Source organism: Schistocerca gregaria, chromosome 1 (genome assembly GCF_023897955.1).
Source record: "Schistocerca gregaria isolate iqSchGreg1 chromosome 1, iqSchGreg1.2, whole genome shotgun sequence".
Classification (NCBI taxonomy): Eukaryota; Metazoa; Arthropoda; class Insecta; order Orthoptera; family Acrididae; genus Schistocerca; species Schistocerca gregaria.
Genome location: NC_064920.1, coordinates 1160012671 through 1160038071, shown reverse-complemented (window position 1 = coordinate 1160038071; position 25401 = coordinate 1160012671). Strand labels below are relative to the sequence as shown.

Here is a 25401-nt window from a genome sequence, read left to right as displayed (position 1 = left end):
CTGCCTGAGGACCAGATCTGCCACCACAGCAGAGGCAATATGGCATTTCGGAAATAGGTGATGGGGAAACTGTTCACCGCTTCCATATTCATTTGAAACCATAGCCATTCCTCTGTGTTAAATGAGGGGTCAGGGGAGGTGGGAAGTCGAGACAGAGCATACATGTTCACTTATTGAAGAGGGGATGGGGGCTAAAATGGGTCTCATAACTGTACCGAGACAAGAACAAAGCCCAGCGCTAAAGATGATGAGCACCTTTGTCTGATAAGGATGCTGATCAGCTAAACAGGGAAACCAAGGGCTTATGGCTGGTAGGGTCAATCCATACCTAGTGGTCCACCACTGGTTGCTTGACCTTCTCAGAAAAAAATTATATTTCCTAGGTGAATTCTCCAAAGTTTAGTAGTCCCAAAAATATTTTTTAAAAAAATTTATTGTTTATTGTTTTGAAATGGTGGCCATATTTGTTCCAGTCGACATGCGTTCTTTTATTTATATTTGAAAACATCTACATATTTTACAATTATTCAGTAGTGGATTGTCCTAAGCCTTTCAGATAAAACACGTTTAGTTCAGTACACTCTGGGCTACAAATTAACATCATTATCACTTAGCTGAATGTATTCATTAATATATTTTTAATAGTTACAAGCTATCAGCAACAAATTTAAAAAACTTAATTTTTGAACAGTAGTTTCCAAAAGAAAGATTCATTTCTGAGCTTTAATATTTTTTCTGCTATTTCACTGTATAGTTACTTTTTATAGAGAATCAGTGGTGAGCAGTTTAAACTTAAAAAATACACTATTTTTTTAAAAATGGACTTTTTTTTAATTTTTCCATTTTGTGGCCTGCAATATCTTTGTTGGGGGGACCATGTAAAAATCTGAAAATTTCACAGTTACTAGACCTTTATGCTATCAAACTTCAGTATAAATTTCAACTTTGAGATTGAATTGGAAGTCATGGAATAAAGATTACAAAGTTGTTGTTGTTGTCTTCAATCCTGAAACTGTTTTGAGGCAGCTCTCCATGCTATTCTATCCTGTGCAAACTTCTTCATCTCCCAGTACTTACTGCAACCTACATCCTTCTGAATCTGCTTAGTGTATTCATCTCTTGGTCTCCCTCGACGATTTTTACCCTCCATGCTGCCCTCCAATGCTAAATTGGTGATCCCTTGATGCCTCAGAACTTGTCCTACCAACCGATACCTTCTTCTTGTCAAGTTGTGCCACAAACTCCCCGTCTCCCGAATTCTATTGAATACCTCCTCATTAGTTATTTGATCTATCCATCTAACCATCTAATCTTCAGCATTCTTCTGTAACACCACATGTCGAAAGCTTCTCTTCTCGTCCTGTCCGAACTATTTATCGTCCACATTTCACTTCCATACATGGCTACACTCCATACAAATACTTTCAGAAACGACTCCTGACACTTAAATCTATACTTGATGTTAACAAATTTCTCTTCTTCAGAAACGCTTTCCTTGCCATTGCCAGTCTACATTTTATATCCTCTCTACTTCGACCATCATCAGTTATTTTGCTCCCCAAATAGCAAAATTCCTTTACTACTTTCAACGTCTCATTACCTAATCTATTACCTCAGCATTGCTTGATTTAAATCGACTACGTTCCATTATCCTCTTTTTGCTTTTGTTGATGATCATCTTATATCCTCCTTTTAAGACACTATCCATTCCATTCAACTGCTCTTCCAAGTCCTTTGCTGTCTCTGACAGAATTACAGTGTCACCGGCAAACCTCAAAGTTTTTATTTCTTCTCCATGGATTTTAATACCTACTCCAAATTTTTCTTTTGTTTCCTTTACTGCTTGCTCAATATACAGATTGAATAACATCGGGGAGACACTACAACCCTGTCTCACTCCCTTCCCAACCACTGCTTCCCTTTCATGTCCCTCGACTCTTATAACTGCCATCTGGTTTCTGTACAAATTGTAAATAGCCTTCGCTCCCTGTATTTTACCCCTGCCACGTTCAGAATTTGAAAGAGAGTATTCCAATCAACATTGTCAAAAGCTTTCTCTAAGTCTACAAATGCTAGAAACGTAGGTTTGCCTTTCCTTAATGTTTCTTCTAAGATAAGTCGTAAGGTCAGTATTGCCTCACGTGTTCCATTATTTCTACAGAATCCAAACTGATCTTCCCCGAGGTCGGCTTTTACTAGTTTTGCAATTCGTCTGTAAAGACTTCGCGTTAGTATTTTGCAGCTGTGACTTATTAAACTGATAGTTCGGTAATTTTTACATCTGTCAACACCTGTTTTCTTTGGGATTGGAATTATTATATTCTTCTTGAAGTCTGAGGGTATTTCGCCTGTCTCATACATCTTGCTCACCAGATGCTAGAGTTATGCCAGGACTGGCTCTCCCAAGGCCGTCAGTAGTTCCAATGGAATGTTGTCTACTCCCGGGGCCTTGTTTCGACTCAGGTCTTTCAGTGCTCTGTCAAACTCTTCACGCAGTATCGTATCTCCCATTTCACCTTCACCTTCATCCTCTTCCATTTCCATAATATTGTCCTCAAGTACATCGCCCTTGTATAGACCCCTCTATATATTCCTTTCACCTTTCTGTTTTCCCTTCTTTGCTTAGAACTGGATTTCCATCTGAGCTCTTGATGTTCATACAAGTGGTTCTCCTATGTCCAAAGGTCTCCTTGATTTTCCTGTAGGCAGTATCTATCTTACCCCTAGTGAGATAAGCCTCTACATCCTTCCATTTGTCCTCTAGCCATCCCTGCTTAGCCATTTTGCACTTCCTGTCGATCTCATTTTTGAGACGTTTGTATTCCTTTTTGCCTGCTTCAGTTAGTGCATTTTTATATTTTCTCCTTTCATCAATTAAATTGAATATTTCTTCTGTTACCCAAGGATTTCTACTAGCCCTCGTTGTTTTACCTACTTGATCCTCTGATGCCTTCACTACTTCATCCCTCAAAGCTACCCATTCTTCTTCTACTGTATTTCTTTCCCCCATTCCTGTCAATTGTTCCCTTATGCTCTCCCTGAAACTCTGTACAACCTCTGGTTCTTTCAGTTTATCCAGGTCCCATCTCCTTAAATTCCCAACTTCTTGCAGTTTCTTCATTTTTAATCTACAGGTCATAACCAATAGATTGTGGTCAGAGTCCACATCTGCTCCTGGAAATGTCTTACAATTTAAAACCTGGTTCCTAAACCTCTGTCCTACCATTATATAATCTATCTGATACCTTCTAGTATCTCCAGGCTTCTTCCATGTATACAACCTTCTTTTATGATTCTTGAACCAAGTGTTAGCTATGATTAAGTTATGCTCTGTGCAAAATTCTACCAGACGCTTTCCTCTTTCATTTCTTAGCCTCAGTCCATATTCACCTACTATCTTTCGTTCTCTCCCTTTTCCTACTACCGAATTCCAGTCACCCACGACTATTAAATTTTCGTCTCCCTTCACTATCTGAATAATTTCTTTTATTTCGTCATACATATCTACAATTTCTTCGTCATCTGCAGAGCTATTTGTCATATAAACTTGTACTACTGTAGTAGGCATGGGCTTCATGTCTATTGTGGCCACAATAATGCGTTCACTATGCTGTTTGTAGTAGCTTACCCGCATTCCTATTTTTTTTATTTATTATTAAACGTACTCCTGCATTACCCCTATTTGATTTTGTATTTATAACCCTGTATTGGCCTGCAATATCTTTGTTGGGGGACCATATAAAAATCTGAAAATTTCGTAGTTAATAGACCTTTATCGTATCAAACTTCAGTATAAATTTCAACTTAGAGATCGAATTGGAAGTTATGGAAAAAAGATTACAAAGACGAATCAAAAATACATTTTTTAACATCTGCGATATCTGGGAGGCTAATCAAATGAAGTATGTGAATTGTTGCATAATGTAACACACCACATTACACTAGCTAATGATTATTTGTCGAAACAATGCTGTTTAAATTGTTTCAGCAGGCTAATAATTGCATCTGCAACCCTATACAAGTCTGATTGTTGTCTTCTCCCTTACACCAACAACTGTCTACTCGCACTTATTTAGCTATAAGTTCTTGAAGTGTGCAGTTGAAAAATGTTGCTCAGTGTTCTGTTGGTGTTATTATTAATGAAGGATGTCATAAAAGTGTGTATAGGGTGTATCCTAAAGACATTACTTTAAACGAAGATTACAGTGAAGAAGAAAAAGTGTTGTTTTACTTGAGAGTCGGCCCAGAGGTCAAATCAGCATGCAAGTACCATGAAATGAAACACTTAAAAAAATTTCATCACCTTTTTGGTTAGTCTTGCATGACCCTTTTTAGAAACATAACAAACCTATAACAAAAAGTTTGTGAGAATAACATTTGATCATTATTCTAAAAATAAAAGTCCTTTTGTCAATCTCATACCAGGAAAATCATTGTGTTCAACATGTTATTCTAAGATATTTGTAATTCACAAGAGAAAGGATAGCGAAACGTCAGATACAGAATTTTGTGACTTATCAGCAACCATTAAAAAAAAGTAGATACAGCTTGTGAAATCGTAGGTAGTCAAGATAAAACACCAAGTGCCTTGAATATGAAAATTGAGAAAGTGGCAGCTACAGTCAAAAAGAATTTGGAAGCTTCATTTCCAAATACAATTTGTAGATGGAAGTTCTAAAACTTCACCAACCGAATATGACAACTTGATAGAAAAATAAAAACTAAATGCAATACTTCAAACAAAGAGGATAAAATTAAGATTATAATTTTACTGCCTAATTCTTGGAGTCGAGCAAAAGTTAGTAATGAATTTAATGTGTCAGAACATCTTGTTAAGTTAACGAGGCAGTTAGTGAAAGAACATGGAATTTTACCAGCATTACAAAAGAAAAGTGCATCTAATTTCGTAGACAAAAACACAATCAATAAAGTTATTAAGTATTATGACGATGACATTAACAGCCGTTTGATGTCTGCCAAAACAGACTGACTGTCTTTCTGTGAAAGAAAATGGTTCTAAAGATTCAAAAACAATAAAGGTTAATATTGTGTAATTTAAATGAACTATTCACTGAATTTAAAAAAGAAAATCCTGACATTAAAATTGGAAGATCAAAGTTTTGCAAGTTGAGACCAAGATGGTGTATTGTTGCAGGGGCATCTGGCACCCATAATGTTTGTGTTTGTTTGTATCATCTGAACGTCAAGTTGATTATAGATGGGGCCGATCTTAGAGTTGACTATAAAGATCTTTTGGAAGTTATGGTATGCAATATTGACAGTTACAATTGTATGATCAAGGGAAAATGTGAAGATTGTCCAGGCAAATGAGCCTATGTTATTTATGGCATTGTGTGGATGCACCTAGTACTTCCTTTTTTCAGTTTTCTGAGTTTTAAATAATGATATGGCACAATAACACCAACTTCAGAAGAGATTATGATTGCAGCTGATGCAGAAAGTGATTCACGCTTTCTTGTTTTTGTCAAATTGCTCCAGTGGGAACGCGTGTGTCCTACAGGTAAGCATAAGAACCTGTGACCTTTATTGCAGTATGTCATATCATATATAGTATCGTGTCAGTGGAAACTGTCTCTTAAACTTACCTGACAGAATAACACATCATGTAGAAAGCATATGAGAAAACTTCAGGTGGTTTATTCCCAGGATCACAAATTTGGAGAAGCAACTTGATGTAGTGAGGTGAAGCCTGGGACAGAACATAGCTCCAAACTACTGGATATGATGTCTTGCTATCTCAGTGAGCTAATCATTGGCCTACCATTTATTTACTGAATCTTTCCAAGCACACGAGATGATACAACCAACAGTGTACTGCCACAGACACATAGTTGTTATGAGGTAACTCAATGACATGTTGGGGTCAAAACTGGCACCTCACAACCTCTGCATACCAATGGGAAAAAATTCACTTGAAAGCATTACATTTTATCAATTATAATTGATGTTTCCCTCAGAATACACTAGTTAGTAGTGCTGTCTGTGTGATATGAAACTTCCTGGCAGATTAAAACTGTGTGCTGGACCAAGACTCAATCTTGGAACCTTTGCCTTTCATGAATTGTGTTGGGGAAACTCAGTTGGTAGAGCGCTTACCCGAGAAAGGCAAAGGTCCCGAGTTCGAGTCTCGGTCCGGCACACAGTTTTAATCTGACAGGAAGTTTCAAGATGTACATGTTGTGTTTTATCACCCTGCAAAACCAAGGACATCTTTTTAAAAAAATTGAGAAGGATCAAGTTTGGATGCCACTTAAAAATGTACTATGGAAGCTGTCTCCTATGGAATTTACAACTGTGACTGGGCGAATTTATAATCTAACACCCAAACTGAATGAACAAATTTCTCAAATGTTCAATGAGTGATGCACTATAAACAAATAACAAGAGAACAATATAATGTAATTAGGCTTATTTTCAATAAAAAAGTAATCATTGATATGATTAAATTATATACTATAACTGATATATTTTATTCCATAAATCTGGACATAGCGGATGTTAAAAAATGTATTTTTAACTCTTGTTTGTAATTTTTTTCTTTAACTTCCAATTCAATCTGTAAGTTTAAATTTATACTGAAGTCTGATATCATAAAGGTCTATTAACTGTGAAATTTTCAGATTTTTATATGGTCCCCCAACAAAGATAGTGCAGGCCACAAAAAGGAAAAATAAAAAAAGTCCACTTTTTAAAAAAAGGTGTATTTTTTAATTGTAAGCTGCTCATCATTGATACTCTATAAAAAGTAACTATACTAAACAGTGTAATAGCAGAAAAAATATTAAAGCTGAGAAATTAATCTTTCTTCGGAAAACTACTGTTCAAAAACTGAGTTTTTAAATTTGTGGCCGATAACGTTGAACTATTAAAAATATATTGAAGAATACATTCAGCTAAGTAATAAAGATGTTAATTTATAGCCTGGAGTGTGTTTTATTTGAAAGGCTTAGGACAATCCACTACTGAATAATTGTAAAAATGTAGATGCTTGCAAGTACGAAAAAACGCATGCGGCCTGGAACAAATATGACCGCCATTTCAAAATAATAAACAATAATTAAAAAAAAATATTTTTGTGGCTACTAAACATTGGGGAATTCACCCAGCAAATATAAAATTATTATGAGATGATCAAGCAACCAATTATTTTCCTCTTGGACCACTTGGTATGGATTGACCCGGTAGTTACATGAAATTTTGCACAATGTAAGAACACTTGAACTATTTTCAAGGCGTAGAGAATAACAGGATCTTCTTTTTCGACCAGAGAATAATGTTGCTGATCTGAGTTGAGTACTTTCAATGCAAAACCAATGGGCTGTTTGGAGCCATCTGAATGGCAATGGTGCAAGACTGCCCCCACCCCATCCTGGGAAATCTGTGTGACCAAACCAAATGCTTGCTGGGTTCAAATGCCGAAAGACATGGCATAAATTGATGACTATCCTTTTGGCGCACAAGAGCACGCTCACAGGCTAAAGACCAAACAAAAGGAGCACTTTTCCAAAACAACAGATGCAAGGTGGGGGCGACAGTACCCACTCGGTAATTAAATGTGTGATAGTACACCACATTGCCAAGGAATGCCTGAGGTTCTTGTAGACTAGACAGATGGAGCAAAACATTAATGATGGTGAAATGTTGTTCCATGATGCACCTCGCCTGCCGGGACATTTCATGACTCAAAAACAAACAATTCAAGGCTTGAAAAAGCTAAACTTGGCAAGATTATAGTTGAGGTCAATGGTCTAGAACACTGAACAAAGAACAGAGGTTACATAGGAAATCTTCTGAGGTAGCATCACTGAATCGCCAAAGAAACTGGTATAGGAATGCATACTCAAATACAGGCAAAATATGGCGCTGCGATTGCCAACACCGATATAAGACAACAAGTTTCTAGTGCAGTTATTAGATCGATTACTGCTGTTATAGGGGCAGGTTATCAAGATTTAAGTGTGGTTGAATGTAGTGTTATAGTCGGTGCATGAGCAATGGGTCACAGCATTTCCGAGGTAGCAATGAATTGGGGTTTTCCCATACTACCATTTCACGAGTGTGCCATGAATATCAGGAATCTGGTAAAACATCAAATCTCCAACATTGCTGTGGTCGGAAAAGAATCCTGCAAGAACTGAACCAATGACGACTGAAGAGAATCATTCAACTTGACAGAAGTGCTACCCTTATGCAAATTGCTGCAGATTTCAATGCTGGGCCATCAACAAATGTCAGCATGCGAACCATTCAGTGAAACATCATCGACATGGGCTTTCGCAGCTGAGGGCCCACTCGTGTATTCTTGATGACTGCACAATACAAAGCTTTACACTTCACCTGGGCCCGTCAACACCGACATTGGACTGTTGCTGGCTGGAAACATGTTGTCTGGTTGGATGAGTCTCATTTCAAATTGTATCAAGTGGATGGATGTGTACGCGTATGTAGACAACAGCATGAATCTATGGACCCTGCATTTTGGCCCTGATACATCTAGATACGACTCTGGTGACACATATGCAAACATCCTGTCTGATCACCTGCATCCATTATGCATTCCGATTGACATGGGCAATTCCAGCAGGATAATGCTACACCCCACACATCCAGAACTGCTACAGAGTATCTCCAGGAACACTCTTCTGAATTTAAACACTTCTGTTGGCCACCTAATTCCCTAGACATGAACATTATTGAGCATATCTGTGATGCCTTGCAACATGCTGTTCAGAAGAGATTTCCATCCCCTCATACTCTTACTTATTTATGGACAGCCCTGCAGGATTCATAGTGTCAGCTCCCTCCAATCCCTCCAGCACTACTTCAGACATCAGTCAAGTCCATGCCATGTTGTGTTGTGGCACTTCAGTGTGGTCACGGGGTCCCACACAACATTAGGCAGATGTACCAGTTTCTTTGGCTCTTCAGTGTAGTTAATTCAATGAGGGACAACCATCATAAACTGTTCTAAAAAGCTTTGAAAGATAGCAGGTGCGCTAGTGACCCCAAAATCAGCTGTTGATACTGATAGAGACCGAAAGGCATATTAACAACAAGCAACTGTTTTAGTGCCCCATCCAGTGGGATCTGAAAACAGGCTTCAGCTAAGTCCATTTTTGAAAAGAATTGACCCCCAACCAACTTTGGGAGCAACTCCTCCAGTTGAGGCAGGGGACTCAATAGTGACCTTGGAAGTCTCCCTAAAGGTGAAGCTGACTGCACAACTTCTTTCCGATAACTTGTGGAAATTGCTGTAATCACTCACAGTGATTTTAAGTGGTCCAGCTCCACCTTAACCTGGTCATGTAAAACTGCTGGCATTGGCTACACCCGAAGAAATTGAGGGCAGGCATAGCGTTTGACAGTGATGTGTGCTCTGAAATTGTTTTCATAACCTAACCCTGGGGCAAACAGATCTGAAAACTCAGAACATAAGGATAAGACAGTTGGTCCAACATTGGATACACTGCATCTGCAATAGGATAACCAAAAGTAGCAACGGCATCTAATCCAAACAACTATGGCGGCATGTTAACAAGCGGTGACAGCCCAGATCAATGTACCCAACAACCTTTTCAACATGATGTATGAGCCTGCTGTTGTTGCAGAAGTGAGTGGAGTAAATCTTCCCTGGAAGAGCCAAATGACAGTAAAAAATTTGACCTTCGACTTCACTTGAAGCACAAATCAACAGTTTTCATCAGCTTTTCAAACACTGAACATGTTTTTTTCTGTAGGTTTAATGGATCGTTCTCAAATAGTGCTTTTTTTGTCAGTGTTTTTTGTCCATGTGGATGCTACTTTGCATTATGTTGTCAGTAAAATTAAAGTTTCAACTAATTATGGTCAAACATCTCTAATTATATCTATTTTTAATGCAGCCACTACTTTCACTATTTTATCTTTTATTTGAAAGAAAATTCACTTTATCTCGTGCAGAATATACATTCCAGTCTGTCACTTAAAATATGTAATATCCACCAAATATCTACTGTAACAGTTTGATAGTACTCACTGAGACCTATCCGAAGAAATTGTATGAATTATTTAAGGCGTTAGTGAGTTATTAATTTTTGAAGATCATTTTATATCTAAAACATTTAACACTAAATAACATGGAAACAAAATCTCTTAGCAGGGGCCCTTGGTCATACATGCATTTGTTTAACTGTTGTCTTTGAAACCTTGTTATGGCTTCCTTGTTGCTGTTGGGCTTAGTTTTTATTAGAGTTTCGTCAGTGTGTGCTAGGCAGTTATCAACCTAAGGGTGATGTTGCAAAGTGAATTTATTTCTGATACTAGTCTTCACTTTTCTACAATCAGCGATCATCACTGGTAGTGCTCCTCGCTTCAAAATGGTATCTTCCACAAGGAACTTTGCAATTTCTGGAGCTTCGGCCATTAGCACAGCATTGATGACTGTGTATGAATGAGGTAGTTGGTGCAGACTATTACTATCCATTGATTCTGATTTGTCAACTTTGGGAACATCCCCAAGAGAAGGTATTTCAGTTTCATGGAGTGATGCTGCTGCAGATGGAATTGGTACCAGATGTGCTGGAGGTAATTGCCACATGTGTTTCTGTTGCTGGTATTTGCTTACAATGGCTCACATAGTGTCCAGTAGATCGGTAGAGATCTGGCCTGTGGTGCCTCTGTCTGATTATGTCTAGAATCTTCATGAATCCCAGGTGACCATATGTTGGAGTGTCGTAGAAATACTGCTGGATCACTGGCCACATATGAGCTTGAATGGTGAAGTACCATTTCTGCACCACCAGGTCATAATTCTTTGACAGTGTTTCATTTATTAATTGGAATTCTCCTTTGGTCACTTCCTCATTATTCAAGGCTTCTGTGGTTTTCAGCAATGCTAGGTCTTCTGTCTGTTCAGCAGCACAGAATTTCTTGAAAGGCAGTCAGCAGCCTTGTGTTTGTGTCCGTTTTTGTACAGCAGTGTGATGTTGTATTGCTGAAGTCTCAGTGCACTTATTCCCAGACATACTGATTGTTCATTCAAGCTAGTCAGCCACCATAGAGACTGATGATCCATCACAAAGATGTATGAATTGCCAAATAAATAGGCCAGAACTTGATAATGGCCAAAACAATTGCAAGATACTGTTTATTTGTACCTCTTGGACTTGGAGAGTTATCTGGAAGCATATTTCTGAATTTGCACTAGGAACTGCACCCATACCACAACCACTTGTTTTTGGTATTCTTGTTATGCATAAGATGTTAGCACTACCTTAAGGACAAGAAATGCTCATTCTTGTGTCCTTCTCCCCCCCTCCCCCCCCCCAAAAAAAAGCCTTGCATTTCCAGATGTTGGGATAGTGTTATTAAGGAAGCACTTGAGACTAATTTATCAAGTCACCTTATAATAAAGATGAAAGTTTTTGCTTAAAATTCTGGTTGGAATCCTGCTCTCTTCCTGGTCAAGTAACAGTTACTGCTGCTTATTCACCCACTGCTAACTAATATTCATTGTTGATGACTTCAGATGTCTTTTGTCTTTGGTAGTGCGGTGGTGCTAGTTTTTCTGTGATGTGGTGTGGTGTGTGTGTTTTGTCTTTCTGCGTATGCCCAGCATACTGAGGGTTTAAATTTCCTTCCACTGTATTCTCTCGATGCATTTGTGCCTGTAAAATGAAGGAGTGTGTAAATGTCCAAATATTGACAGTTGTCAGTGACATCATGTGATTGCATTTATTGAGCCTTAATGTATGTGGCAACAGAGCGAGGCACACTGACAGTGGTGTACTCAGTGGTAACACTGCACAAGCAGCAGTATCATGTCTCAGTTCTGCATACAGCATCGTGATAGACGTGTCCTTGTGTGAAGGCTCAGTGGAGAGCAAATATTGCCAGAGTGCATATGTCATTGGTAGACAGGCCCAGCACCTTAAGTAGTAGGGGGTGCGACAATCACCTCTGGTTTGCGTAGCCAATAATTTGTGATGTGTTGAGGTTGGTAGTTGTGCCCTATCTTTGAGGTCTTTGTGACAATGAGTCTGCATGTTGCCCCCGTTTTCCTGACCTATTTTGATACAGAGGGTGTTTGACTGCTGTCCTGACCATCATATTCTCCAGATTCTCACCCACTGGGGGAAAAAAAATCCAGCTATGAGTAGCTGAGGAACTGGTCTGCTACCACTTGCCAAGCCATTGTTTCTGCACTAAATGTCACACCCAATACGTCCCAAAATCACCTACAAATTTAATCTTCTGTTTTTTCTAATGCACTTGATACAATAAATAAAATTTCACTATTTGCTGTTTTTAATTGTGTTGTAGATGTAATGGTCAGCAATGTAAATCACCACATGCAACTACTACTTATAAGGTTAGATACGTTTATCAACTATGTAAAATGGCAGATAGTTGCAGTCAATTTCATGTCTGTTTAGACCCAGTGGCAGTATTAAAGACCTTTGTAATTTTATTGTAGTGCTGCAGATTTTTGCTATCACTGTTAACTTTTATCTACAACTTTCAGTTTCACTATGTTACACAGTAAGTGTACAATGTACTAGGGCTATCCAGAAAGTAACCTCCATTAGGCTCTAAATAAAATAGTGGAATAGTTAGGCAGATTTATTTGCACAACCTTAAAACTACACTTTTTTATTACTTCTCTACGTTATCATCATTCTGATTCATATGTTATCATATATCTTAAAGAGCTGACTAATTCCCTCTCCATAAAATTTTGCTTCCAAAGTTTGCAGCTAGCTATGACAGTATCTTCAAGTTTTTCATCAGAGTCAAAAAACAAGGAGTCAAGCCGTTTTCTCATTCGCACGAATAATTGGTGATCACTTGGAGACATGTTTGAGCTGAAGAGTGAAAGTACAAAAATTTCTCATTTGAACAGACACAAAATTCTTGCATTTGCTAGACAGTGTAGCCACGCATTATCCTGCAAAAAGAACAATGTTGTTAGTCAATAGACCACAATGCTTTGAATGTCTTCTCTGTTATCTTAATATGTCACAGTAGGTCTGAGAATTGATGGTTCTTCCATGTTCTGTACAGTTTGCAAATAAGATTCATTTAGCACCCATAAAATGGTATCTGTATTCTGTGACTGATAGATCACATGCTTTAGTGTCACTCCGTCCCTCGTCTCGCTCAGAGATGGTAAGGCCCAATTCCATTGATTGTTGTTTTGTCTGTGCTTCACTGAAGGCGATATTACTAACTATGGTTGTGATCTGTTCAGTGAACTTACCCTTTTGCCATCATAAAGCAAAAAGAAATCCACAAGAAAAGTTCAATCTGTTAGCTTTGTGGTTCTGAGAAATGAATTTTTGAATCTAACAAGCACAGAATTGGTAGTACCCTAATTGTTTAGCAATGATATCTTGCAAAAGGCTAAGACGTCTGCAGGAATTTGTCGGACAGTTGAAATATGGGGGAAAAATGTTGATTTTCTGTGTCAGCCTCTTGCTGGCCCTTCTCGTCTGTCATTAATAAAAAACATTTGTCATTCTACTCTTTAACACTCCCACCATTGATGCACAATACCACCATTCATCATAATCGGTAAATATGTGCCACAAATTTTGTGATAAATTTTCTGCTGCTATAGACAATATTACAGAACAGATTTCTCATTTGGCAGGTTCTTCAATTGCAACACTTATTTTAATGGCTATCGTATGCAACCAAGAACTAAAATGGCTCTCTCGCCACTGCAATTTGAAGTATGCTGACCTAATATGTGCCATAATGTGATGATTGTTCCGTTCTCCCTCCAATTCCCATCCTGTAAGAAAATTGAGGTTTTTTTCTGATAGCCCTTGTATATGGAAAGACTATAATTAAAGCAATAATAGAAATTGTGCTAACACAACAAGGTGTTTCCAGATCAGGCATTGAAGAAAACTGTTCGCAATGTTTTCACTCGTAATATGGCCACTGATGTACCTGATGATAGGAGATTAAACACTGAGGAGTTAATGGATCTCATCAAAAAGAAGGAAGTTCTGTTAATAGATGTAAGAGGCCGAGAGGAAGTGAAACTAACTGTTAGAATACCTCAGAGTCTTAATATCCCAGGTAAGTAATTAGTATGTTGAACCACATGAGCAGCTGTGCTCTTGAAGTTTTATACAAGATGGAGAACTTATAGTGCATCCCAAATATATCCAGAACATGTAAATATATCAGGATGTGGTTTTTCCTAAGCTACAGCAGATACTGTCAGATTTTCTGATCTTTAAAAGCTGCCAAATTATGATCCCAATTCAGGTTTTGTGTGTGTGTGTGTGTGTGTGTGTGTGTGTGTGTGTGTGTGTGTACTTTTTCCCTCGGCTTCAGAAAGAGCCTTGGAAGGGAACTTCGGATACATAAGAAGCATGGGACAAGATAATAGCACCACAATCCAGTGTCCTGCCATCACAATAAGAGGTCCTACAGACATTTCCCCTTCTTTACCAAGTAAAAGTGAACCCATAATTTAGGCACAGTTTGTGAATTTAACTGTGCACTCGAAATCCATATGCGCCTTGCTGATTTAAGACACTAACAGTTAAAAAAAAATGGAAATTTATATTTTTGTTTAACATTAGAAAGGGCGTTGAAAGAGGACTTTGATGACGTAATGTGTGGAAATTGCTCTGTGATCTCCTGTTGTGGCAATCAGGCAACTTGCTTGTGATTTTTTTATCCCAAACTGTTTGAGAAATAGTGTTGTTGTACCCTGAAAGATATCATGATCTTGCAAGCCCACACAAGCTGTCTTTGCAAACTTTATTAAAAAGTCAAGCAACAGAAAGTGTGGAGAATGAAGAATATTAACGAAAAAGAACAGCAACTGCTTGAGAGAAATGCAGCTAACATTTTGGCAGTGCTAATAAATAGTCATCATGTTTCTATGAGGCAGCTTCAGTATGCTTGTGGGATCAGCCAAATCGGTGTTCTGTGAATACTACATTCCAGTGCATTGCTTCCTTTCCAGATTTCACTCCATCAACAGCTTCATGGCATGCAGTTTTTCTATGCAATGTATTGTTTCTGGATGAAACAACATTTACAAACTATAGGCAAACGAATCTTCTGAATATACACTGCTTGTTGTAACACATGCAGTAAGTTTACATGGAATAACCAAATCACATTAATGAGAAGACCAATCAGATGTTGTATACACAGTCTGTGGACATAGCCAGGCCAAGTCCAAACAAGCAACAAACATCACAAGAGCAGAGTCAAGTAAGCACACAAATGAATCATAACAGAATGAGGAAAGACCTCTCTACTCTGGGCGTATAACAAGTAGGTTGTTAGTCTGACTCAGGAGATACCCCTGTCTGTAGGCTGTGTGTGCCAACCTCGCAGCCATTGCTGTTTGATAGTGCTGCAGCCTGACGGCCAGATCTGTGCCACCAGGTGGCAGCACAGGCAAGTTTAACCATAACAAGACAAGCTGACACCCTACATCTTGTTATGTCCCCAGCCTCATGGTTCAGGGACAGACGACTCCCCATAGTCACACCATCGGTTTGTTCAAAATATTTGTCATCAAATATAAAATAGGTGGACCGACAGTGTGGCTATGGGGAGTCCTTTATCCCCCATAATCGCTAATCTTTTTATGGAGGACTTTGAGGATATGGCCCTGAAAACATCTATTTTGAAGTCTTTGTGTTTTCTGAGATTTGTTGATGACATGTTTCTTGTTTTGCCACATGGAATAGACTCTTTGCACCGGTTATTGGACCATTTTAATTGTCTTCATCCGAACATCAAATTCACAATGGAAATTGAAAAGGAGGGAAAGTTACCTTTTTTGGATGTACTAGTTTATAGAAAAGAAGACTCTACTCTTGGACACAGTGGTCATAGGAAACCGACTCATACCAACAGGTATTTACATGCTTCCAGTTAACATCCACCGTTTCAGCATACAGGAGTCCTTTGGGCCTTGGTTAAACGAGCATATGTTGTCTCGGATGCTCAAAATTTACCACAGGAGTTGCAACACCTTAAGGATATGTTCAATAATACCTGCTATACGGACCAACAAATTCAACGTGCTTTTGAGTTTGGACCTCTACCTGAACCTTCTGAAGACACCTTTAGGTCTGTGGCTTTTCTTCTGTATTCTGGGAATGTGTTTGCCAAGATAGGTAGACTTTTGAATAAATATGAGATCAGATGCGTTTTTCATCCGCCAGCTAAGATTCGAGCACTTCTTGGCTCTGTCAAAGATAATTTAGATTTGAGGAAGTCCTGTGTTTACAAAATACCGTGTGAGTGCGAGAAAATGTACGTTGGCCAAACTATTCGTACCGTCAATGAAAGGTGTATTGAACATCATCGCCATACATGATTATTACAACCAGATAAATCTGCGGTGGCTGAGCATTGCCTTACAGAAGGATACAGGATGCTATACAATGAGACACAAGTAGTTGCAAATGCTTCGCGGTACTGGGATTGTGTTTTAAAAGAATCTGTTGGAATCAGACTTGCAGATAATATCATTAATCCTGTGACTTCTGAAATTTTCCCGGCGTATTTGTTCTTCTAATAATTTCCGGGTATGCAGCCGGATCCCGTCGACATTCTGCCACGATATTTCGGCCCAGAGACGTCCGGCCATCATCAGGTGAGTACACAACTACTGAAGAGCCCAGGTGTTGTCGCGGTATTTATGCCGATTCTCATGCATAGCCGAGTTGTATGTGCTGCAGCACCTGGGCTCTTCAGTAGTTGTGTACTCACCTGATGATGGCCGGACGTCTCTGGGCCGAAATATCGTGGCAGAATGTCGACGGGATCCGGCTGCATACCCGGAAATTATTAGAAGATCATTAATCCTGATAATGGATACCCGCTAAGTAAAATGTGGAAACCTGTTTTATCAGACGTGAAGAAACAACTGCGTCTGATTGGGCCGGCTGTGAATAATCATTTGTAACCATATATCGTTTTCGACAGTATTCACCACCGGAGGCACTGCAACTCTTTTTGTGCCAGGGGCAGCAGGAATGATTGAGTGTGTGCACACTGTATTTAGAGCATGCACCATTGTTCTTCCAATGCATGTAAAGGTGCAGTCGTTTGCAAGTGGAACCAGTTATTGGCGAGAGCAGCGTAGCTGATGATGGTGGCCAGGTGGACCACTGAAATATTGTGCTCAGATGACAGTTTGATCCAGCTGGAAACCCAACAAGAATTTGATATACTAATAGACTGGAAAAGTCTACATAGTCTGATATAGCATTTTATATCACGATATACTCTCATACAAACTGGGAAATGTGCAGGTAAAATAAGGTAAAGCATACCTGTTCTACACCATGTCCTAATGTGATAAAACCGTAAGGCGGCATAAAAGGGTATAAATAACTTGGCAAATTATCGTCACATATCACTAAAATATAGTAGAAAATAGCCGTCACCATCCACACAGTCATTTTGCAACTGGCATTACTGTACAAAACCTACTGAATTGCAGAAGCTACCAGAAATCTATTTGCCTACATACTTCATAGATATCACTACTGTGGGCTTAGATGTATTCTTCATTTACATATATTTTATTTTTGACCATAATTTCACCATAAATGAGTCAGATCTATTATCTTTATATATTTCCTTTTAATAATTTTATATAGTTAACTGTGTTCGTCTTTTTATTTTATCACACTTGTTTTCTATAATAGTTATCAAAATTTAAAATTCTGCTACATGCATTTTACCTAATTTGTTTTTATCATATTATGGTTCTTATATAAATGAAGCATATGTCTAAGCCCTCGGTAGTGACATCTATGAAGCATGTAGGCAAACAGATTTCTGGTAGCTTCTGCACTTCAGTAGGTTTTGTACAGTCATGCCAGTTGCAAACTGACTGTGTGGTCAATGTGGCTTGTTTTACACCATATTTTAGCTCTACGTGACGATGCTTTGCTTAGTGTATTTATATGTTTTGACGATGCCATTGCGGCTTTATCACATTAGGACATGGGGTAGAACAGGTATGCTTTACCTTATTTTATCTGTAAATTTCCCAGTTTATATGAGAGTACACCACGATATGAAATGCTGTATTGTTTTGAAAGACAGACTGTCCACAAGGTGTGTATATTTTTTATATTGTAGATCTGAAGATGGTCATTCCTGACTGAAACCGGTCATCATCAAAGGAATTTATATTGTGATCAAAGACTGGAATAAAAAAAAAAAAAAAAAAACTTTTGACCATATTGAATCACTGTTTATGTCGTGACCATGTCACAGTGGATGAAGAATGTTCTTAACAATGACTTGTTCCACATAGTTATGATTCATCGTGCAAAATTATCCATGGAAAGTAAAAAACTAACTAAGTAGAGGCATGTGAGTGATGAAGAGAGTGAGTAAAAAAACCTGAAATCATACTCCATTACAACAACACTGTACAGTCATGCCAGTTGCAAAATGACTGTGTGGATAATGTGGCCTGTTTTACGCCATATTTTAGCCCTATGTGTTCCAAGTTAGCAACACGACTGTGATGCAAGAGGAACAAAGATTGGAAAAAATGTTTCTGTTGCTTAATGTGCCAAGAACCCAATTGTAATGTACACAGAAAAGAAACTGTAAATGTGAAGAGCATGTTGTACAAAAGTGTAACTGAATGACCAGTTCAAAAATGTTGTGTGTTATTTTGAGGCCAAGTACTAGTTTACTGCACTGGCAGCCAAAAGTCTACATTTCTATTTTACAGGTATCCAGTATTGAATTTCTCCTGTGAATAATGCAAAATTTATTGTATTTTGCTACTGTGTCCAGTTTAAGACTAATAATAAAATGAAAAACTATATTTCACTACTAAATACTGCTATTTGTTGAAAAAGCAAAAAAATCTACAAGCAAGTGTTATACAACTCATAAAACTGTATTGAGATTGTCAAAGTATCCCTCCTAGTAAAATAAGGGCGTCATAAAGCTTGGCAATGAGAGGTTTAAGAAAGAAAGTCTTCATTACTATAAACGTGCTTGCCCACAATTGTCTTATAGACTCCGTCTAAGGAGTTGGGTATTTCGATTACTGCTTCACTGTATATTTATTCCTCATGAAGTTTGTTCTATATAATCCACTGCAGTTCAGAAGAAACAATGATACATGTAATTTCAATACCAAAAGAAGAAATGACGTTCATCACTCTTCGTTAAGGTTGTCTTTTAGCACAAAAAAGGGTGCACAATGCTGCAACAAAATTTTTTAACCATTTACTGCCTGACATACATCGAAGAAAATTTGAAAACAAACTGAAAAAGTTTCTCCTTGACAACTGCTCTTTCCTAGAGCAATTTCTATTAATGTTGTATGTAAAATGTGGTGGGTAGTAATTAGTAACTCACAGCTATATATTGAGTAGTAGTAGTAGTAGTAGTAGTAGTAGTAGTAATATGACATGGCAAGCACCCGTATCATCTAACACAGCCACACATCGATCAAGATGCATCCAACACATGGGTAAGAAAAGGCAATATATACAGTGAGACGGAAGGAGTCATGATTGCAATACAGGATCAAACAATAAACACCAGATATTACAACAAGCATATTATTAAATATCCCAATACCACAACAAATGAATGCAGACTTTGCAAACAACAAATAGCAACAGTAGACCACATCACAAGCGGATGTACAATACTAGCAAATACAGAATACCCCAGAAGACATGACAATGTAGCAAAAATAATACATCAACAACTTGCCATACAACATAAACTAATAAAACAACATGTTCCCACATACAAGTATGCACCACAAAATGTACTGGAGAATGATGAATACAAATTATACTGGAACAGAATCATTATAACAGATAAAACAACACCACATAACAAACCTGACATCATACTCACCAATAAAAAGAAGAAATTAACACAACTAATCGAAATATCCATACCCAATAGACAAATATACAGAAGGAAACAGGAGAAAAAATTGAAAAATAAATCCAACTGGCTGAGGAAGTCAAGGACATGTGGCATCAGGATAAAGTTGACATTATACCAATTATACTATCAACTACAGGAGTCATACCACACAGTATCCACCATACTTCAACGCAAATACAGCTACATCCAAACGTATATATACGACTACAGAAATCTGTAATTATTGATACATGTTCAGTTACCCGAAAGTTCCTAAATGGAATGTAACACATACCGTACAGTTAAAAGGAAGTCACACTTGATCAAGGTCCGCGTCACTTTCCATTTTTAACCAGACATAACTTCTGAGAAAGGAAAATAATAATAATAATAATAATAATAACAACCTTATAAATGTTCGGCATGCATCTATATTTATGAATTAATTTGTGGTGTGAATATAAAATAACTCTTTACACATCTTTACTATTTATTCAAATAATCCACGGTGCAAGAAACTAAATAACTAACTATCTAAATCAAACAATAGAACTCCAGATAGAAATATCAGCAATGTAGTAAAAGATGGATTGCTACTTTCTGTAAAGATAATGTGCTAAGTTGCTGACAGGTACAATTAAAAGTCACTTACACGTAATCTTTCAGCCACAGTCTTCGTCAGAAAACGAGAGAGACATGCCATTCATTCACACAAGCAAGCACACCTCATGCACACACGACTGCCAATTCTGGCAGCTTGGGCAAGAATGCAACTATCACATGGGATAGTAGCAGCAATCTGGAGGGGTCGGGGAAGGGGAAGAGGATGAGATAGCATCTGGTGGAGTCAGCAGGAACTATAAAGCCAACAGATGCAGCGTCAGCCTCCCACCTCAAAAATACCAACCACTTCTCTCACAAACTCTCCACCAACCACAGTAAGACCTCAGGCTGTGGGGCAAGGAGGTGATAAAAACGGAGCAAAAAAGGATTGCACCTGGAAAAGATGAGCGGATCCATTGGTAGAGGGTGACAAACAAAGAGTGTAGGAGACGGGAATTGGGTGGAGGTGATGGGACAGAGGGGGTTGAAACAGTTGGGTGCACAGTGTGGGGACAGTATGTTATGGCAGCATGAGTCTGGGATAATTATGAGAGTGGAGTATGTGTTGTAAGGGTAATTCCCAAGTACATAGTTCAGAAAAGCTGGTGGTGGAGGGGAGCATCCAGGTGGTTTGGGTAGCGAAGCAGCCATTGAAATCAATGCTGTTATGTTCAGCTGCATGTTGTGCCACACGGTAGTCTACTTTGCTCTTGGCCACAGTTTGCCAGTGGTCGTTCAGCCTGTTGGACAGCTGGTTGGTAGTCATACCAATGTAAAAAACTGCACAGTGTTTGCAGCACACCTGGTGTATTACATGGCTACTTTCATGGATGGCCTGGCCCTTGATGGGGTAGGATAAACCTGTTACAGGACTGGAATATGAAGTGCTGGGTGAGTGGATTGGGCAGGTCTTGCGCCTGGATCTTCTACAGGGATATGATCCTTGTGGTGTGGGATTGGGATTGGCATAGGGTGGACTGGCCTGTTGAGGATGTTGGGTGGGCGACAGAACACCACTTTAGGAATGGTGGAAAGGGTTTCAGGCAGGATGTCCCTCAATGATGATACGTAATCAAAGCTCTTGCGATGGATGTGGTTCGGTTGTTCCAGTCCTGGGTTGTACTGGGTGATGAAAAGGATTTTCCTTTGTGGCTGGTTCTTGTGGTGGAGGGAGGATTGGGGGTGTGAGGGGATCTGTCTGTGGACTAGGTGTGGGGATAGTGCCTTCTGTGAAGGCCTTGGTGAGACCCGTAGCGTACTGGGCATACTGCACATGTGCCATCCTCGCTTAGCCAGGCTTTATGGGAGGGATTTTTGGTGAGAAAGGGATGACAGCTGTCAAAATACAGGTACCATTGCTGGTTGGTGGGTTTTATGTGGACAGAGGTGTAGATGGAGCCATCAGAGAGGAGGAGATCCACATCTAGGAAGGTGGCACACTGGGTTGATGAGGACCAGATGAAATGGATGGGAGAGAAGGTGTTGAGGTTGTGAAGGAATGAAGATAGGGTGTCTTGGTCCTGAATCCAGATCATGAAGATATCATCAGTGAACCTGAACCAGGCTATGGGTTGGTGTTTTGGGAGTCTAGGAAGGACTCCTCTAGATGGCCCATAAACTGGTTGACATAGGAGGGTGCCATGGATTTGTTTGTGTACTTCCATTCAGAGCTGAAATAGTTGTGGATAGGATAAAGTTAATAAGATCTGTGATGGATGAGATGGTGGGTTTGCAGTCTGGAGGACGTTGGGACAGGTAATAGTCAATAGCAGTAAGACCATGGGCATTAGGGATGCTGGTGTATAGGAAAGGGGCATTAACATTGACGAGTAGGGATCCAGGAGGTAAAGTGGTGTGGTTGGTGGAGAGTTTGTGAGAGAAGTGGTTGGTATTTTTGAGGTGGGAGGCTAGATTATGAGTAATTGGTTGGAGGTGTTACTCAATGAGGGCTTAAATTCCCTCAGTGGAGGCACATTAACCAGCCACCTTGGGGCGTCCAGGATTGTTAGGTTTATGGATTTTGGGGATCATGTAGAAGTTTGATGTGCAGGGTGTCATAGAGATGAGGAGGGAAATGGAGTCAGGGGAGAGGTTCTGGAAAGGGCCTGTGTTGTACGTCTGGGATGGGATCACTCTGGCGAAGTTTGTAGGTGGAGTAGTCAGATAATTGGCACTCTGCAAATGCACCCACCCATCTTTCCCTGCTCTTCTCCCTTTTTCCTCCGTTTTCCCCACCTCCCCACGCCACAACCTCCTGATGCTGTGCCTATCGGCATTCTAGTCCCTGCACATACTACTAGACAGCACTTCTCACTTCTCCCACCCATAAGCTGCTATCCCATCCCTTTCCCCTCCAGATTACTGCTACCATCCCACGTGATAGCTGCTTCCTCGCCTGAGCTACTGTAGTTTGCGGTTATCTGTGCATGAGGCGTGCTTGCTTGTTTGAATGGATGCTGTGTGCCTCTCTTTTTCCAACAAAGGCTGTGGCTGAAAGCTTATGTGTAAGTGTATTTCAGTTGTGCTTGTCTGCAACTTAGTGTGGTATCATAACAATGCTACTAACTAACTAGAGATGACTGCTCACTCCAATCATATTAGTATTATTACTAATGATAAACAAATAAATGAGTCTTCTGTATTAATGAATAAAGAAAAGTTGCATACAATTCAGTGACCCATCGCTAAGAATGTCATAACAGACAGTATTCAAGCTTGGATAGGTCAAGTATTGGGGGATGGGGAATCAGCCATGTCCTTTTTAAAGGAACCATCCTGACTCTCACTTTAATCAGTTTAGAAACTTACAGAAAACTTATTGAACAGAAGTGTGTGTGATGTTCTCAAACATAACACTAGATGATGTGGTAAAAAATGCATACTTCATTTAAAAGACAGCTGCTTGTCATTTTCAGTCTCCAACTGAACTGTTGAAAGCTGCTTCAATTCCTTAAGAATGGTGGAGCTCTTATATTCACATCTCAGACTTTCCTAAATAACATAGGCAAAAGAGTGGATTTGGATTCCATTATGAATCGTTGTACTTAACAACAGTGAAATGATAGTAATCAGGGACAAACACAGCAAACAGCTGCATAGCAATATGTATTTTATTGCAGATGTAGCAATATTAGAACTATTAGTTTAATATTTTATTTTTATGTGCAACTGATATAACTGCAATTTGTAACCAAAAGGTAACTAGTAGAGTGGACACCTTTTAGTATCTTTAATGTACACTGTGGCTGGCTAAGTAAGCTTGTAAACAGCACCCACAGCGTGAACTGAGATATGGAAACTTTAAGGTCATTTCAGCAACATGTGTATGTTCTTGCATTCTGTCTCTGTATGGCTCACTACTAAACAGTATCTTTGTTTTCCCATGTAATCTTTGGTCTGAGTAAGTGCCTCTTGACATAACCAATTCAAGTGTCAGATTCCTATGTTTTCTTATTAATTTTGCACTGATGATAACTATACTGTACTCGAAATCCAACCAGATTTACAATAAAATACAGACTGATACGCGACGGTTTGCTGCATTCATCCCTGCCTACAATAAGCTAGCATTTAGCTGTCACAGGATCCTGCAGCATATTCTGAACTTTAATACGGTGAGTTTCCTAGAGAGATAAATTCTTCTCTCCATAAATCAGCGAGGATTTAGAAAGTGTCACTTGTGCAAAACATAGCTGCCCTTTGCACACATGTAGTTTGCAAACTGTGACTGCACACCAACATGTGGACTCTACGTTCCTGGACTTCTTGAAAGCACTCAACACTTTACTTCACTAAAGGTCCAAGCATATGCAATAGTTTCTCAGTCACATTCTTTGCTTAAAGACTTTCTGAAATATAGAAACCAGTATGTCATCTTAGATAGCAAGAGTTCATCAGAAAGTACCTCAGGTAGTGTGATTATAGAGCTGCTTCTGTTTGTCAAATATATATAAGGTCTATCAGATAGGATGGACAGCAATCTGTGCAGCTTTTGAGTATGTGGAGGTGTTGCCACTGAGTGACTGTAGGGGCACAAAGGACGGCATGGAGAGAATTTCTATTTGGTGTCATGAATGGGAAACTAGCTTTAAATGTGGATAAATGTAAGTTATTGCAAGTGGGTATGAGAAACACTACTGTAATGATCAAATACAGTATTAATGCTGCCTGCCTAAGCCAATTGTAACAAAGCGGGAGGATTCTTTCCCCCTGCCATGCCCCCCTCCCCCCACATTTTTTTCTTTTCTTTTTGGAAATATCTTCAATAGTATAATTTTTATGACATGTCCACAGTACTAAAAATCTTACATATTAACTGAGGGTTTGGCCACCTTAACCCTATTATCCATTACATTCTTGTGGTTAATCAGAACTCATAACTGTAATTAGTTTACCTACATCTACATGATTACTCTGCTATTCACAACAAAGTGCCTGGCAGAGGGTTCAATAAACCACCTTCTGCTGTCTCTACCATTCCACTCTTGAACAGCAAGCGGGAAAAATGAGCACTTAAATGTTTTTGTGCGAGCCCTGATTTCTCTTATTGTATCGTGATGATCATTTCTCCCTATGTAGGTGGGTGCCAACAGAATGTTTTCGCAATTGGAGTAGAAAACTGGCTGATTGAAATTTCATGAGAACATTCCGTTGCAACGAAAAACGCCTATGTTTTAATGATTGCCACTCCAATTCACGTATCATGTCAGTGACACTATCTCCCCTATTTCACGATATTACATAACAAGCTGCTCTTCTTTGTACTTCTCCATGTCATCCGTCAGTCCCACCTGATGTGGATCCCACACCGCACAGCAGTACTCCATAATAAGGACGACAAGTGTAGTGTAAGCAGTCTCTTTGGTAGATCTGTTGCACCTTCTA

At 39.0% G+C, this 25401-nt stretch overlaps 1 protein-coding gene across 4 annotated transcripts in view; it reads left to right on the top strand.

Moving 5' to 3' along the window:
• Nucleotides 1–25401, top strand: part of LOC126284120 (uncharacterized) — a 424622-nt gene that overhangs the window by 269187 nt on the left and 130034 nt on the right. For 3 of the 4 annotated variants that reach the window (XM_049982826.1, XM_049982815.1, XM_049982834.1), the window contains one exon: nucleotides 13897–14088. The exons of the other annotated variant lie outside the window; for it this stretch is intronic. In XM_049982826.1, coding sequence (XP_049838783.1) covers nucleotides 13897–14088 — 192 coding nt within the window. The remainder of the gene's footprint in view (nucleotides 1–13896; nucleotides 14089–25401) is intronic. 4 annotated transcript variants of the gene reach the window in all.